We start from the raw sequence: 17477 nt of genomic DNA, 5'->3' as shown, positions 1-17477 counted from the left end.
GGCATAAACTGGGATATATAATAATATTGTTGTTTAGAGTGTATAGAGGAAAAAAGTGGATGAAAAAAATGAATGTTGTATTTTGAATCTTACCAAGTGTAGCTAAAATGGATGTTGAAGTAGGAGGATGAGCACCAGTCATGGTAAGTGCAACAATGCTCTGGTTTAAAAAGCACAGCGGCAATGAGGCGTATGGATATGAAATTTTCATTTTAATATGCGTCAGAGGGTGATGTAATAAATTGCACTTGTAAACAAAACATAAACGTTCACAAAGTTGAGCAACATTTAAAGACAATAGTTGACTTGGATTTAAAAAAAAAAAAAAAAAAAAAAGACATTTAAGGTGAGAAATGAAATGCATCTGGCACAAATTTCCACAAAAACGATCTTTCCAGTCAGATTCCAGCCACTGCTTTCTACATACTTAGATTACCTGAGATAAGTTTGCTTATAAACCAAACAATTATATTGTATTACACAGAGACATGTAGATTTTATGATGTTACATATATCAACGTAAAAGCAGGCAGATAGATAACATTAATTATACTGATGCAAGTACAGTACCTCTTAACAGAAGGTGACCTTACACTGAATGAAGTGATGATGTTACATGTTATCACTGAACACAAGATTTAACGATTTTGGATGGTTATGCAGTAAGCAGATAGTCCCTTACACTAATGATCAGCCGACACAAACAGTAGCTCGACTGTTTTTATCTGCCATAAAAGTCGGCGTATAAATTAAAACGTGCTGCAGTTGAAGCACAACAGCAGCGCAGGCCCAAAGCAACAACAACAAAAAGTCATATATAAATTCCTATGTTGGATTGTTGAGGTAATCCCTCACTAAATATTTTCCGTTTTGAGCACCGACTCTGAGTCGCGCGTAATTGGAAAAGAAAAAGTGTCACTTTTCATCAGACGTGTTCTCTATGTAGAGAGGGTTTAGCTGTGTTCGTCTCATTGTGTGCTCAGAGCACCCAAACAAAACGCTATGTTTACCACTGCATGCAGTGAAGCCATAAATGGTCAAAGAATGAGATTTTTGGTGGGGGCATGTGTGAATCGAATGCTTTGAATCACTCAGGGTGCGATAACAGGACCGCGCTTCGGTCCTGGCAGCCTGTGGCTTTTGTTTCAGCGTTGTTTCTGTTAAATTATGAAATGACTGATACATGCTTTAAACATTTATTGAAATCAATTTTCTGGTCAGACACCAAAAGCGTGATAAAATGTACAAACCTCTGCAAGACCTTTGAATATTGCAAATATTCTCTGAACATCTGTTGTTTAAAAAGAGTTTTAAAAAGTGAAATATACTGAAATATACTCAGTCTTCCTGGGAGAGTAGACTAGTGAACGTCTACAGTATGGCCCACAAATAACCCCTTGTCTAATCCAGATCCTATAAATCTACAAAGTAAAATGGGGAAAAACACTTTACCCGATTGAATACACAGTGAGTTGTACTGCTTATGCCGATGGGCCTCGTGCCAGAGTGCATTTCAGCCTCGGGCATCGATGTCAGTCCATCACACAGAGTACCCAAGCGGGAAATCCTTAATGTGTTGTCCATTTCATTCCCTTATTTACTTTAAAGTTCCTCATGTGTCAAGTGGTTATTTGAAGATCATACTGTGGGCCACTAAACAATGATAAAGGCAACTTTGGACTCTGGAAGTTGAATTGACGACGGGCTCTCCCTGGTTCCTTGTTTCTTCTTGTCATTCTGTGGCTCATCTTAAAGATTCAAACAGAACCTAATGAGACTGAGCCTTAGAGGTTTGCACACGGTCCAGTTGGGGAACCTGAGCCCGAACTTGAGCGGGTTAGGTTAGCAGCTGCCTGATCTCTCGGTGAACGTAGCAAAGGAAGTCCATGTAGGAAGCCCCGCCGTGCAAGCCTTTGTCCTCCACCAGGAACTGACGGAACAGCATCTCCGGTTTGTCTTTCTGCCTCACAATTTGCAGCTGAGCAGGGCAGAAAAGAGAAGTGTGACTGATTTCCAGCACAGCTGGAACACAGGAGCTGTCACACTACAAAATCTATTCACATTGTTTCTGTTGTCACAGCTGGCACGTTCCTGTTTTTGTGAAACATGTTTCTCATCTATTTTATCGAATTTACTTCAGCTTCACTTTAAGGCTGGTGTGTGTGTATATGTGTGTGGTCCTCTGTGGATCCAGGATTCAAACTTTCTATATATTAACTGCTCAATAGCACTGGGTGTGCAGTGCATGGGGCCATTTGTACAGTGCTTTCTGTAGATGTACTTTGATTAGACTATTTATATAGAAACAGGGCAAAACATGAATAAATGAATGATGTTTTTGCAACTTTTGGGGGAGTGTATTTACTGTAAAGCTCCACTAGAGGGAAGCAGAGATCAACAAAAGCCTCAATATCGTCTCTGCCTCACCTCAAGTAAACCATGTTCTCTTTGGTTTAAATAGGTTCAAATATAAAGGATGTGAACTGTGTTTAAACAATGCTTTTGGATTGTGTTTCGCTTACCTTCATAGAGTTTGACCTCTTTTCAAGAAGGCCACTGATGATGGAGCGGACCTTCCTCGACAAAGGGTTGTCAAGCTCCGGCAGCGCACACTAAAACAAACAAACAAAAAGATTTAGTGTAATTAGGAGCAGTTTGATCACTAAAAATAAAGACCAGTCCTAAATACTGCTTGCCTCCTTCCTGTGCCGCAGTACCACATACTGAAGTCTTTGAGTTCTGCCTTGAAAATAAACGTGGATCTTTGATCTCTGTGTGCGGGGCGTACTTGTTTAAAACTTTGAGGTTTACAAAAGCTTTGACTCAGTTTAGCTCATTTTACACAGCAGTGGAGTTCAAGTGAGTCATACTTCATAAAATGTGGGCAGAGTCGAACATGACTGAATTATGATGTGCTGAGATGATTTCTCAAAACTGGACTTTTACCATCCAGACATTCTCTGACCATACCGTAATGCCGCCAGGCACCGGGGAGCTAAAATGTCAACTCTAATATCTCAAAAACCATTTCATGTGGATTCTGAGCACACTGAGGCCAAAGTGATGAAATGAATGCTGACCATGTGTCCTTGCAGGTGGGCGAGGGAGGGCAGGTTGAACAGGCTCTGGATGAGGTCTGGTGAGCTTGCTTGGCCCAGCCACAGGAACATGGACTGGCCGTTCTCCAGCAGGAAGATGCCAGAGTCTGTGAGACGCTCCTCAGAGCAGCGCACAGGAGTGGCCGGCTTCTCGCTGTTGACGTCTATGTTGTGCTGAAAAACAGTACAAAGGGTTTAGCAACTGAAACTAATAGTGTGCGTCTAAGTGAGATGACCAAGCGCAAAGTGTTTTTATTCCCTACCAGAGGGATGAGGCGTGGGTAGAGCAGCAGCTGGGTGTCCTCCACTCCCATGGCCATGACCGACAGCCTCTGATGGGCTCTGTCGTCCGTGGAGAGCTCAGTGCTGCCCACCAGGGGGGCAGTTTTCATCAGGCTGTTCATATAGACTGGGAACACTTTCATGGCATCAGGAAGGATCAGCTACGGGTGGATTTATTAAAAAATATATGGTTAGTTGTTTTTTTTAATCCTAAAGTTAAAATACACATTGAAACTTCTTTCTAGGTGTGATTCTCCGACCTGGCTAGCAGCGGAGGGGCTGGCACAGTTCTTCCTGTAGCAGGCCAGCATGTGAGCCGTCTGGTTCACCAGGATCTCCCTCACATTCTTTAGAGGCTGGTTCAATATGGCACGGTAAGCTGAGGGGGCAGGACAAAAGATTAGTTAAAAAAAACAAAGCAAGAGCAGGAGAGACAAAAACATGGGGGGCGGCTCAGAGGCATCTGATGGCAAGTATGGGGGGAAAAAAAGGTGGAAGAAAAGGTAAAAAACCAAAAGGTAACAGAGGTCAGTAACACAGCTGGACTCATGGTCCGCTATGTGCAGATTACAGAAGGACGGCATCATGTGAAACATATGAGTAAAAGTAGATTATTTAGTGATACATGGGATATAATCAACAAATGTCAGATGACATTTGAGTGTGTTAGCAGGCCGTGCCTCTGCACTACATCATAAAATATGTTTCCCACAAGCAGAGTTTGAACTAATGCAGTCCACCTGAACTCCAGAGGAATCTAACCTGATTTGGCAAAGAAGTTGATGAGCGAATCCGTCTCGCAGCTCTTGTACAGCTCTGACAACTGCGAGCTGCAGTTCAGACTCAGGTTGTGGATGCGGAGACGCCGCTGCCCGCCGATGGTGGTGTACAGCAAGGCACACTGGGGAAAAAAGCGTGAAACATAAGCTTTAAACATACTTGGGTTTTTAATCTTCAGAGAAAAGATTTCAAATATGACCAGTCTGGGATAAAGCTTGGTTTAACACACACCTGCATGAGCGCTCCGGTCTCCTCGCTCAGTGTGTCGTCGTGCTTGAACTCTACTGTCACGCCGTTGTCGCAGTCCACCGCTGCCATCTCTACATCTGTGGTGTTGTTCATATAAATGCCGCCAAAGAAGTCAGTGGCTCTGAAGCCTAAAGGAGACAAAGACCAGTGTGAAAAACTGGGAGGTAACTCGCCGTGATAGATCAGAACACACCAAAAGAGCGACCGTGTCTTTCCTCTTACCCGTGCTAGTACGGACACGCATGATGGCATCAAACCCGATGCTCTTCTGTACATCTTTCCTCAGGTCCCTCAGAAAATGCTCCCCATCTGTCTCTATCTGTCAACAAAAAGCAAAAACAAACAAACAAAGTTTTAGCCAGCAGATGGCAGTGTTGGTTGTTACTGTTGGAGCCGTGTCTGTAAGAAGCAGATCCAGGCATAAAAATCAACATTGTACTTATGTGCAAACTTCCCATGCTTACTGCACCGTTCCTTTGGGACTATTTTATATCAGACTGGCTTCTGTGCCAAACTCATTATGTAGGTACAATTCACTTTTATTAGGCAGCAAACTTTGCCTCTGTGTGAAATTAGGACTTCTTAATACAATTACAAGAATAAAACAACTGCTCGTTATGAGTCTGCATGCAGCATTTGTGCGTGCGTGCGCTTAGAGCCAAATACAATGTAAACAGGCACCACACGTCTGCTGGTACCTGGAAGTTGCTGTACTTATAGACGGAGCCTCCGGTGTGTGACGGCACATCAGCCATGGTTGCTATGTCCGTATACTGGCTGGGGAAGAGGAAGAGATCCACACAGCAGCCACTTGCCACACAGTCTTTAGACAGCTGCTCATAAACACCTTTCTGAGGCTGGAACAGGGTCTGTGGAAAAGTACAAGACAGTTTACCAAGATTAGGTCACCAGTTTCAAACACTTATTGTAATTAGACTGAGATCAGACCAGCATTGGTTTTCCTTATGCCCAGCGCTGTGTGTTCAGAATTCAGATTAGGGGCACAACTGACATAAAAAGGTACTCACCTTCTCCTTGTCTGTGTTCACCAGCTTTTTATCATCCCTGTTCTTCAGTTTGCCTGGAGCCTCGGCAGTGGGCATGGACGATTGGAAGATGAAGAGCTTTCCGCTACATTCTGCTGCCTGGAGGGCGGAAAGAGATGGAAGGGGAAAGAAGATCTCGCTTAGCCACGAGGTCAAGAGGTGAAAAAAATATCAACTCCTGCAAATATTCTAATGCTAGACTTCATGTACGCCACATAAATGGGCACGAACAAATAAATACGTCTCTGACTCCTCGCTGTTGTGTAATATCGCAACTGCTTCCAATTAAAAGCTGCGTGGGAACTTTCCCTTTGTCACTGGCCAAAACACTGACTTCATATCACTGGGAAAGCTTGCTGGACTTTAAGTAAACACAAACATATCAGGGGGAGTAAAATCTACATGTTGCTTCACTCAGTTGATAGGTTGAATGAGTTCAAGCTTGAGAGCCAGTGTTGGTGAGAGCATAGTAGCACTGCGTTTTAGATTTAAATTACCCCAAACCTTTAGGAAGCCCACACCCTCCCTGAAACAAACCTACAGTAAGTGTTTGTTTCAGGGAGCTACACTCAGTTCCACTTCAGCGTTGACAGGTGTCACACTGAGGCTAACCTTAAATGCCTCCACGCCGGCCTGGATGACAGGGGCAAAGACCGTTTCGCTCTCAGCGGTGTCCGCAAACATGTCAGGGATCTGGTCCAGGAGGCTGCAGAGACAAGCAAGAGGATTATGGTTTGACACGGACGTGTCACACTGCCTCGTTAATGCTTTCACAACAGCTACTCTTGAAATGTTTGACAGTACTTTGCGTCCGATGCTCTCTGCTAGAGGGCCCTCTAAGATAAACAGTGACTCCGCACATCAGTGACGAAGTGCTTCTTACTTGTAGATGACGGCTCTCGAGTCCTGGTAGTTGACAAGGAAGCCATCGAGCAGCGGGACGAACATCTCGGCCGTGTCTGACACCACCATCATCTGCGGCTGAGCCAAAGCGCTCTTCACGTTGTAGAAATGAAGGACCTTGTTGTAGGTGACAAAGCCGACCTTTATTGCTGAGGTCTCCATGCCTTCCTCTCTGTGGAGAGAACGAGCAATCGGTGAATTCCAGGATGGATTAAATCCAAAGGATGTGTATTTACTGGGGAGTCTTGCCTGCCGTGGTCATTTTTTGCTTCTACACTGTGCCTCCAGGCGCACAAAGATGATTTTGGGTTAAGGTGGCAGCACACGTAAAGAATTAAAGACACAATACCTGCTGACATTTATCAGAAACCCCTGGATTCAGAAGTCTAATAGGCAGCTGCACTGACCTGGACCATGAATAAAAACCTGTCACCATATGAGTGATTTCAAAACATTCTTTCCTGACAATCCCAACTGCACTTTGTAGACGTACGTTCTTAAATCAAGGGCTCGCACCGTAGGAATATGTAATGTGACTGGAAACAGCTCCTCGGGGCTCCTCTACAGCTACAGCTGCTTTTCTAAATAACAGATTCAGCAGATTTTATTTATTGTGCTCTTCCTCATACCAGTGGTGATAAAAATATCATTAAAAGCCTTCATCTACACATCTGGATCTATTTAAAGTTCCCTCCACCTTCTTAAGTGAATTATTCATGCATTTTTTCCAAATACTGCAGAATTACATGAACCACATGAAAACCACCGAGTATCCAGTGGGTTTAATTTAGTGCCTGTGAAAGCAAAAGCAGAGGTTCAAACGCAGCTAAAGAAGCCCTTATCTTGCATATGCTTCTGCTAGGTGTTTAAAAAGTGATGTCATGGCAGGAGACATTTAAGGAAATGTTGTTGCTGGCACTGATGGACTAGTGAGAAGGCAGGACAGTTTCCAAGTTATTTTGGGAGTAACCAGGTGAAGTACACCATCCTCTCCTCTAACATAAATCAAGTCATTCTTAACAGAAAACCATAACAAAGCTTTTTGTTTAGGATACTTTTCAAAGATGAGAGCGTGCACTGTCATATTTTCCCTTTTGGCGCTCCCTCGTACCCGTCATCTGCAAAGTTTCATGTTCAGCTGATGTTCAGCAGGATGGCTGATCTGTAAGGCTTCAGGGGAAGCCCTGCAGCGTAGTGAGCAAGTGTGCTTTTTACTGTGTGTACCTGGGCAGCTTCTCCAGCAGAGTCTTCAGCTCATCACATATCAGCTTTACCAGGCCACTCTTAATGTTGTTATAGGACACATCAATCATGAAGATGTAGGCAGGAGGATTTGGAGGCTTGTTGTTCTGTGGGAGAAACAGCAGCAGGCACAATAAATGAGTTGCTCCTTTTCGGGCAATGATAGCTTGGCTGACCTCCAACGTAACATGTCGAATTTACAAATAGGAAAGCAGCTCTCCTTGGCCTTTTAAACACACAAGTCACGAGATAACACACCGTTATCAGAGACCTATATCAGTGAGCTCATAACAGGATCAATCATTGTCTTCCACTTTAGGTTTCTGTTATTCATCAAAGATATTTCCCTCTATGCTTCTTTATAACTCTGAACACCGTATCAGGGATAAATTGCTAAAAACAAGGGAACAGCAGTGAAGTTTGTGAGGGGGCTTGTCAGTGAGATATTATGTTTCCACAGTTACACCCATTACAAGACACTCACCTTACAGGCTTTTGTTTATTATCTGGCCTTGCCTAGATTGTTTATAAGGCATATTAAACAGAGCAAAAGTAGGCCAGTGGAGTGACTCAGCTTTGCCTACTTACTTTAACCCTCTAATGTTCTCAACAGGCTCAGTGGGGACACTGATTGGCATCATTGACAGTTTTTTTGTACTTTGAAGAGACTGAGCTGAACCCTGTTCTGTCCTGTTCGGGCGATGCTGAAAACACAGGATGTTTGGCCAAAAATGTCCTTTGAAAAATCCAAAAAGCCGTTCTTCCGATACAAATCTCTTTTACTGCGTTCAACAAACTAAACAAAGAATCAGCTATTTGAAGTGATACATCATTCAGTTGCATCAGTGCATAAACTCATCCTTTCACAAGCAAACAACGCCTGAATCTAAGTGCTTGTTTCTATCAGTCTGACCAGCTTTATTTACCCTGCATATTGTGTACTTGATATCAGTCTTTGTGTACCTTACAGTAATCCAGAGTGGCTACAAACTCATACGATCCCAGGGACAGTTCGGGCCTCTCATAGAAGTCCACCCTTCGGCCCATGTGGTCCAGATGTTGGAAGTAGAAGACTGGCACTAGGAGCAGAGAGAGAAATATAACTCTGTGTTGAGCTGATCACTGTGCGCTTTTTCTTCTTTAAATTAAATTTAATAACTTTCATCTTGCTCCCTCGGGACAGACTTTCAAATAATGAGGTTAGCATTTGTATAAGTAATCCCTGTGAGCCAAAAGCTCAGGCTTTAGCCTGCTCTAAACAGTCGTTTGGGTTTTTTTGTCTGTTTACTCCACATGACGTCAATAAGATACGGTCATCTTAAGCACTCAGCTCTGGCTATAAACACCCATCTGCCTTTCAAATGTATGAAGTGCAGTCATTCACAAGGAATATATGTCTTAAAGAGAGGGGCAATAGAGCTCAACAACTTGTTTCAGACAAAGGATGAACTGGGATGCTGCCACAAGATCGAGTATAACAACAATAATATTGTAATATTCTGAACAGTGAATCACACACAGAGTCCAAGGATTAAAATATAGTTAGTTTTTCTGTATTGTGCTGTACCTTCATTGACACAGTTGCAGAAACCACACTGGTAGCGGCGCCCTCCATCAATAAATTGCATGTAAGGGCACATATACGCCTTGCATCGATTACAGCGGACTGGGCCTGTATCACCATGATTCACAACATACAGTGGAGTCTGCACAGAGAATAAAGATGAATAGATCAGCTCTACGACACCCAAATAAAAACACACTTTGCTTTCAAAATGAGAAGAGTTTATCATAAAATAGAATAGAAACGGTGAGGATTACGCACACCACGCACAGATGACAAAGTGTCTTCGCACTGTTTATTCAGTACTCTCTGACACAACATAAACTGAATATGTTTGCATCAGATGAACTCCAGTGCCTTAAAACACATGTAGACAGGGCAGCAAGCAGGTTTGTTATTACACCAGCAAATTTAAGGAGGAGAGTAAAAGTGTTTATAATATCTTGGAGCTAAGCAAAAGCAGTTGTATGACAACAGCAATGAAACAACATTAAGACCCAGCAGCGTGCTCTTTTGGTTCTCTACAACCTCAGAGCAGTGATTAACTATGGCTACTCTAAATTCCCTTTTGCACTGGATGGGACTGAGTCTAATTTTCCATTCTTTTTGTATAAGACTTTTTTTGTCTTCTCTGGTCCCTGCAGATCTGACATTAGCCAATTAGCCAAAAGCCAGATGAGACAGTGCTAACATTGCCTAAAAAGGCCAACTGGTGTCTGGGACAAGGCGAGTGTAGAGGGGAAAATATCTAAGACAGGGTTCTTGGACCACACGTGATCCAAAAGGAGGTCATTCGTGGGACAAATGATCTTTTGTAGTTCATGGAAACATCTATTAAAGGAGAAATAACAGTGTAGAATATGTAACCATCACAAGTGACTTTTGACATTTTAACGATCCTGTCTCTCTTACAGGAGGATGCCAAAAAGACTTTAACATAGACTTTATAAAGTGTCAAACTCTTTGGGAGAATATGGCATAAACAACTGGTTCTCCTTCTACAGCATTAGAAACAGTCAGTGTCAAGTGTTCTTTATGAGTAAGATTTATGAATCATTATATATGACAGTGTTCAAGATTTCAAAAACACAGCTCAGTCCAAGGATAAGTGTGGGATGGATGAGCAACAGATATGAATAAATTCTCAGAGACAGTGGTGTATATTAGCACCCATCAGTCATTGCAAATGTTACATTTACAGTACAAGATGAGTTTGTTTTCCTCTCTCTTTCTACTGTATTTTAACAACAGACTGTATATTAAAAAAAGATTGTAGTGATGATGCATTAGTGCCTAAAAACCTGAAACTCTACCTGAAAGCCACCAGATGGAAATCGCTACGGTGCAAAAAAACATCTATTCTTATAGAAGTCTACTGGAAAACAGCTTGCTCTCTTGGTCTCTGTAAACACTTTGCTAATGGGTTCATCATTTTGGGTCATACTGAATTAAAAAGTGAATTTAAAAAATAATTATTTTATAAATCTTGGTGATACTATATTTGAAAAAAGGATATCTGTGATATGCTCATTTGCTAACAATCAATCACTAATTGTTAGCATAGTTATTTCACTCCTCCTCATCACGTCCAGTGTTTTGAAAATAATATTGCAACAATGAAAATGCAAACCCTGAGAAATGGATGGATGACCTTACAGTAGCTGTCCACCTTTTATCGTAGAATCTTAATTTTGTGTTGCGACCGGATGAAGTTTTATGTGAATCGGTAACTTACCTCATTCTTTGGCAAACTGGCAAAGGGTTTGATGATGGCAGCAAGGGGCACTTGGCACTGCTTGGCCAAATCAGCAGTGCAGGGAAGCGAGTAGGTGGTGCAGCGGATGAATCTGGGGCTGGCATTACCTGGATTTAGCAAAACGAAGCATAAATAATCTGTTGTTTATTCCAATTCATATTGTTATATTATTTCAATATAAGGACAGTTCTTTGTTTTTACTGTTAAATCTTTCCCAAATAAACTCGCTATAAGGGATAAATGAATACTCTACTGTAACTAAATGCTCAACGAAAAGTTTGGATATGCATTTTTTTACCTTGATCTGTCACTGTGAAGTCAGTGGTGACAAGAGGTGGAACCTGTCCTCTGATGTTTGTGGTGAAAACCTGTCCTCCTTGTTTCACTTGGTCATCCTCGATCACATGGGTCTAAAGTAGAAATGTTATGCATTAAAGTGCAATCTGATATTTATTAACATCATTTAGTTAAAAGCACTTTTTTTTTTTTAGAATGGATACTTCATTAAAGGTAATCATATTGTGCTAGTTTTCAACTCCATGTTTTTGCTACAGTAATTCTACCTGATTTACAGTTAAATATAATTGTTATTTATCTTGTACTGAGACTTGCCCGCAGTTGATCCATTGTCTGAAATGAGCTGTTTTAGCTCCTTTTCCTTTAGGTTACCATCCCTACAATGTCCAGTTTATTGTATTAAAAAATATTTTGTAATAGGTTGAGTATGCAACACCCTCAACTTCGGGGCAACCACTTTTGGCTGTAAGGTAATTGTACAGACTGACTGCAGTCACTCTCAGACAAGGTTTGCAAAATATTTCCATGTAATTCATAAATGCAGACAGAGTCTGACTCAGTCCATGGTGACGAGTACAACATATCTCTTTGAGCGACATCTCTCGTTGCAGTGGTAGACTCGACTCAGCTGCTTGCAAACTGGTTGTATTCCAGTTATATTCCTATATAAAAACAGTTATGCCACTTTGCAGTTAAAACGCTGTCTCGTAGCAACTACGTCACTATTTGTGAGGGAATTTCTGTTTCAAATCTATGAGGTCATGACTGGAGTTTGCATTCAAGTACTTAATGTGAATTTCCACATTTATTTATTGCCGTTAATCGTGGTATTATTACAAACTGATGTATGTGATAAGTTGGTATGTAACTGCAAACTTAACCCAACTTAATGGCAAATGGACAGCTGATTGATAGCAGACTGACACTATCTTAGAGTTGTTTTATCAACGTCTTGACACACCAAAGTCAATTTTAAGACAAAAACCGACTGCAAGTGGTCAAAGACCTGACCCCTGGCTTCAAAGCAACCATTTCTAAGGCAACAAGTTCACTGTACAGGATCACAACAATTTTGGTTTCGCTTTGGTGTCCTATCAGTGTTTTTGCCTAGTGTTACTGTAGCATAAGCCAACTTTGTTCTGATTGGCTGCCCCTTATTCTAACAGCAGGTAGGTGTGGCTAATGTGCTCACAGCCTGAGATGACCATATTAGTCATGCTACCCCTTTGACATCACACTGAACAAAGCGCTTAAGAAAAATACACAGAAACTGGGTATTTAGAGTAGCTTGAATCCTGAGCTTTTGGGCCTCAGGCTTCAGACTTCAACATAAAAGCATAATATGTCCATCATTCATAAAGACAGGAGACCTGCCATGACAAAATAAAAACATACTGTTCATGCCCAGATCTGAAGACAAATTAATATCCCCGAACACTTTTTATGTAATCTTAGACTTTTTGCTTAATCCTTTTGTTTGCATTAGCCACCATTTTAATTAAAATCACTACAAATATTTAGTAACAAAGTAGCCGATGTCAGTAATTTTGCCACACAACTCTTGAAGAATGAATAAGCTGCTAGTTCACGACAAAAAATGAGGACAGACAAATGTGCTGTGCTGATAAGTGAAGGCATGCTTTTCACTCACAATGCTAGGGATAGAGTCGGGGTCCAGTTTCTTCTGAGGTGGGCCAGCCATTGCAGATTGTGCTCCAGGAAAGGCTCCTGGCATGTTTTGCTGAGGCCCAGCCATGTATCCTCCAAACTGACCTGTACATTGAAACAACATCTGTAGGTATTTATTGGCTCCACTGAAAAGAATGCAAGAACAGTCAGCTGTATTATAACTACTTGATGAATTAGCAGTGATCGTTAACTCTGATTTCCTGGGTCTTTTCACGTGTGCTATGAATAAATCTTCTTTTTTTCGGTACCTGTACTAGTTTTATTTTGTTGTATTTATCCGCGGCACCTTAAAGGCCGGTCCATGAAAATATTGTCGGGCATAAACCGGTCCGTGGCGCAAAAAAGGTTGGGGAGCGCTGCTTTACAGTATATTATTTCTTGTTTTTTTATTTTATATTCTTTACTTTTGTGTGAATCTGCATGCTCCACCTGCCTGTCACTTTGCTGCTAGAACATGTGAATTTCCCCAATGAGGGACAATAAATGATATTTCTATTTCCACAGAGGGTACACTGCTGACACTGTTCTTGAATTTTCCTGATCAGAATCAAAGCCAGATTGTGTTGTATGCTGTATAGATTGTAAGGTCCCTAGATGCAGATGTTGAGATACCTGTCTAAATGAAAACCTGTGATGTCCACTGCTTTTGGCTCAGAGTTACCTGCTTGCTGGGGGTATCCTGGCTGACCAGCAGATCCCAAACCAGGTTGCTGGAAACCTCCAGGGCCTGGAGGAGGTGGCCCAGGGAACGGTCTACCCATGCCTGCCATTGATGTGCCTGCCATCGACTGGCTTGCCATTGGCATGCTTTCTGGGGGTGACTGTGGAGGAGACATCAGAGGGGACATGTGGGGGGACTGCAGGCCTGGAAGCATCTGTGGTGGAGCCATTGTTGAAGGAGGTGGTGTCTGGAAAGGCTGCTGAACAACAGAGCTTGCTGGAGGAGGAGGGCTCTGCAGTCCTTGGACTAAGAAATAAAAAGAGCACATCTTATGTAGTGAGTTTTCCAACCTAACAATTCCACTAAAAGACTATAATTAAAAGACCGTATGATCTGAGGCTATACAGAAAACTTACCATGGCTGCCTAAGTTCATAGAACTCATCTGATTGGTGAGCTGCTGTGTTGGAGGCGGGCCAGGTGATGCCATGCTGTTGTATAGTGAGTGTGGTGGTTGTCCATACGGTGCAGATACAGCTGGTGGAGCCGGGTAGCTGAAGATCATAACAACAGTTATTGCACTGAGCTATACGTGAGGTTCAATGCATTCTTATATTTGCACAGTTCCTTGTTTTTAAAGCTGCTTTAAAGACATGGCAAAAGTTAGCAGCTGTTATTGCAACAACCTATTAACATAACTTAACAGTGAACATCTTTCATGGTGTGGGATGGTGAAAAATACATTTATTTTTTATTTTATTTTATTTTTTTAAAGGCAGATGGCGTGAACTTTCAGCCCACTTAAATTCATCACTTTGTTGTTTGTACTTCAAGGAAAATCAGTCGATCTGAGTCGGTGCAGTCTGATAAGGAACGTTACCTTTGAGGATGAGAGCCATTCTGCTGGACGTTTGGATTGTACTGACTAGACCCTGCAGGCAGAGGCATGCTAGCAGCTGGGGCAACTGATGATTTCATCATACCTTCAGTGAGTAACAGACATTATAATATCAGGAGCTGATATAGCTTCAAAATGAACCATTACTCTTACTCTGAAAGACATGCACATCAAGATAAACAAAAAAAAAAAAAGTTATATTTAATACACTTAAATGCATTTTACCTGCAGGTGGAGCACTGAATGCCTGAGGTGGGCCCCCATAATGCCCGTAGAGGGGCTGCGTAGGACCAGATCCGAATCCACCTTGATATGCCCCCATCCCTGGCTGGGCCTGGGAGTACGGGGGTGCAGCGACATAACCCTGTTGACTCATGATGCTGGGATGTCTCTCACAGTCTTCTCATGCCAAGATGAAAGAGTATGACCTAGGGCAGTGAAACTGGGATACTTAGATTATAAAAAGTAAACAAGGACTTCAGTTTTATATATAGCGATTTTAATTTGTTTGTTTGTTTTTGTCTGAAAAAAAAAGTTTAATATGAAAATAAAGCTGCTTTTGGCTGCCAAAGTGGAGAGCTTGGCAAGTCTCATTTTTACGCTGGATGCCTCTCCTGACAAAATACTAAATGGCCTGTATGTGTATAGCGCTTTACTAGTCCCTAAGGACCCCAAAGTGCTTTGCACATCCAGTCATCCACCCATTCACACACTGGTGGCAAGCTACATTGTAGCCACCCTGGGGCGCACTGACAGAGGCGAGGCTGCCAGACACTGGCGCCACCAGTAGGCAACAGGTGAAGTGTCTTGCCCAAGGACACAATGACTGAGACTGTCCAAGCCGGGGCTCGAACCGGCAACCTTCTGATTACAAGGCAAACTCCCAACTTGAGCCACGATCGCCCCTCAAAGGCAGTCGCATCTCCTCCTGGAATCAAACCAGGAAGCTTTTGCTTGTTAGGTGAACGTTTATGTAAAAACCTGCTAAAAATCCTAGATGTTTGTATCCAGAACACAAGCATATAATGAAGCTTGTGTCTGCCAGGTGGCAAGGTTGGACAAGTTAAATCAAAACTTTTTAGGTCTGGTTCTTCATTGCGACACATACATAATTACATGTGACTTGTAATCATACATTCATAAAATTAACAACCGTTTGCACAAACATTTGGTGGATCTTTACGCTCCTCATTCAAAACCAAATCATATCTTCAGTGTTTACAAACCACACCAATGACTACTGATATTTGACCTCATGCAATGATTAGCACACAGTAAGATGAACCTTTGACTGCTTTATCTCGCAATAAACAATGCCAATCTGTTGGTGTATCATCAGTAATTAACAACACCAGCAGCTCATTTCTGTTTTTGCTCCAGTGTTTACCAAAGTGTTTACATTGTTTTTCTGCCAACATTAATAAACCTTTAACCAAAATGCCTAGTTTTACTTGCTTTAAACTTGCTCTTAAAAAACAAATTAAAATAAAATAAAAATAACGCCTTATAAACAAAACGTGGCCTGTAAAGTTTTTAAAAGGAAATGGGAACAGCTGGGCCAACGCGCAACAGCTGCCTATGACATCTCCATGATTACTTTTATAACTTTAAAGTGACAATTTTAAGCACGTTTCACCCAAATAAAACCTTTTAAAAATGCAATATGAGTGGTAATTGAGCGGTGCAATAGTTAATGCGTGTGACATTTTCGAGAGCTGCCACGTCGAATACCGTTATGATGGCTTTTATAAAAAAAAAAGGGGGGGGGGGAAGCATTGCTGCCTTCCTTTAATTCACATCCAGCTGGAAACGTTGGCCCGTTTGCTGCTACTACACAATTTTGTCAGTAACACGTAGCTTGTTGTTTGACAATAAATGTAGCTTAATGCCCTTTTTTTTTTTAAAGAAAAAAGAGGAGGAGCAGTAATGTGACAACACAGCACTCGGCTCAGTTATAATCACACAGACTGAAAACATCTTGCTAGCAACGCGGAAATTACTACAAAGTTTTCCTCTGAGACAGAAACGTAGCTATTTCTACAATAAATACATTCAAATGAAGAATTACCGGAGATAGAAATACTCACGTCTGTTGGCTGTAATCTACCTGTGTGTCGGGCAGAGTCCTCTTCACTATCTACACCTCTCAGTTGAAGCAGAGTGCCACGTCAAACTCCACCACGGCACCGGTCGCTCTGTTGGTTTGTGCGACGAAACCAGCGTTTCCAGCCACGTAGAGAACGGTGAGCTGCTTCCTGTTATGCGTTTCAAAATAAAACTCTTAACGACGAATAAACTTGCTTATCCAAAATGAACGATGCAAACGCGAGCCTGAGTGTAGAAATATCAATATTTTACGACTAACTAAAACAATAACAACCTTTTGTACCCTTATTTTTTTGTTTCAAAACGCTACTTCACGTTGTACGTTGAAGGAATTACATGCACTTCTGTTTCGAGCAGAATGGAGTGGCTAATTTGACGAGGCCCAGACGCAGTTTGCCGTGTGCGCATGCGTGGAAGAGAGGGAACCCATACACGTCAGCACCACTGGCTCCACAGGGGTTGAGTGGTGGTCCTCGAGAGTACATGCGTTGTTTCGTCACCTTAGTAACGCACATGAGCTTTCTCTCCGACAAAAAAAAATGTCCTAGTCACACTTCATTTTTATATGTAATAAAACACATGAAAATCATATCAGACACCTACTTTAAATATTCTAATTAATTCCTTAATGAAGTTATACGGCAAAGAGAATGAATGGATGCTGATATGAAGCCACAAAAGTACATTCAGTACTCATTATTTAGGTATCTGACACAAACAAAGCTGGAATTAACATTCTCGATTTAAACAAATAACCAAGAAGTATTATTATAATATAATTCATTGTCTTCGTCTTTGCTGTCTCTAAATCATAAAAGTACCCCTCACCTCACTTGCCCAAAATCTCCCTTTGAATAAGATGTTCAGGGATGTTGGTGAAGTAGTGATAGTTACACCCACCACCAGT

General features: G+C 41.8%; 1 protein-coding gene across 2 annotated transcripts; it reads right to left on the bottom strand.

Moving 5' to 3' along the window:
* Window positions 1-310: 310 nt before the first annotated feature.
* Window positions 311-16943, bottom strand: sec24d (SEC24 homolog D, COPII coat complex component). 2 transcript variants are annotated; one of them, XM_085400231.1, is made up of 23 exons: window positions 16552-16943; window positions 14690-14892; window positions 14447-14549; window positions 13984-14120; window positions 13568-13873; window positions 12869-12990; window positions 11219-11330; window positions 10900-11027; window positions 9168-9306; window positions 8564-8679; window positions 7583-7707; window positions 6339-6530; window positions 6068-6161; window positions 5438-5554; window positions 5108-5278; window positions 4632-4728; window positions 4392-4537; window positions 4143-4281; window positions 3641-3759; window positions 3362-3541; window positions 3081-3272; window positions 2523-2612; window positions 311-1978 (listed from the first exon to the last, which is right to left on the bottom strand). In XM_085400231.1, the coding sequence occupies exons 2-23, from the start codon at window positions 14838-14840 to the stop codon at window positions 1838-1840; spliced, it is 3117 nt and encodes a 1038-aa protein (XP_085256357.1). In that variant the 5' UTR covers window positions 14841-14892; window positions 16552-16943; the 3' UTR covers window positions 311-1837. The 2 variants fall into 2 exon arrangements, with proteins under 2 accessions (XP_085256357.1, XP_085256358.1); XM_085400232.1 differs by having other exon boundaries at window positions 16572-16943.
* Window positions 16944-17477: the final 534 nt, after the last annotated feature.

The sequence above is a fragment of the Rhamphochromis longiceps genome, linkage group LG3 (genome assembly GCF_057381845.1).
Source record: "Rhamphochromis longiceps isolate RC_006_pf linkage group LG3, R_longiceps_female_GT1.1, whole genome shotgun sequence".
NCBI classification, from domain to species: Eukaryota; Metazoa; Chordata; class Actinopteri; order Cichliformes; family Cichlidae; genus Rhamphochromis; species Rhamphochromis longiceps.
This window is presented reverse-complemented; position numbering and strand designations above follow the sequence as displayed.

Coding starts and splice junctions, on each gene's coding strand:
- sec24d (XM_085400231.1), bottom strand. CDS start 14,840: ATGAGTCAACAGGGTTATGTCGCTGCACCCCCGTACTCCCAGGCCCAG. Junction 5,279..5,437: donor TGAACACAGACAAGGAGAAG/GTGAGTACCTTT, acceptor ACTTTTCCACAG/ACCCTGTTCCAGCCTCAGAA. Junction 3,760..4,142: donor CAACTTCTTTGCCAAATCAG/GTTAGATTCCTC, acceptor CTGCCCCCTCAG/CTTACCGTGCCATATTGAAC.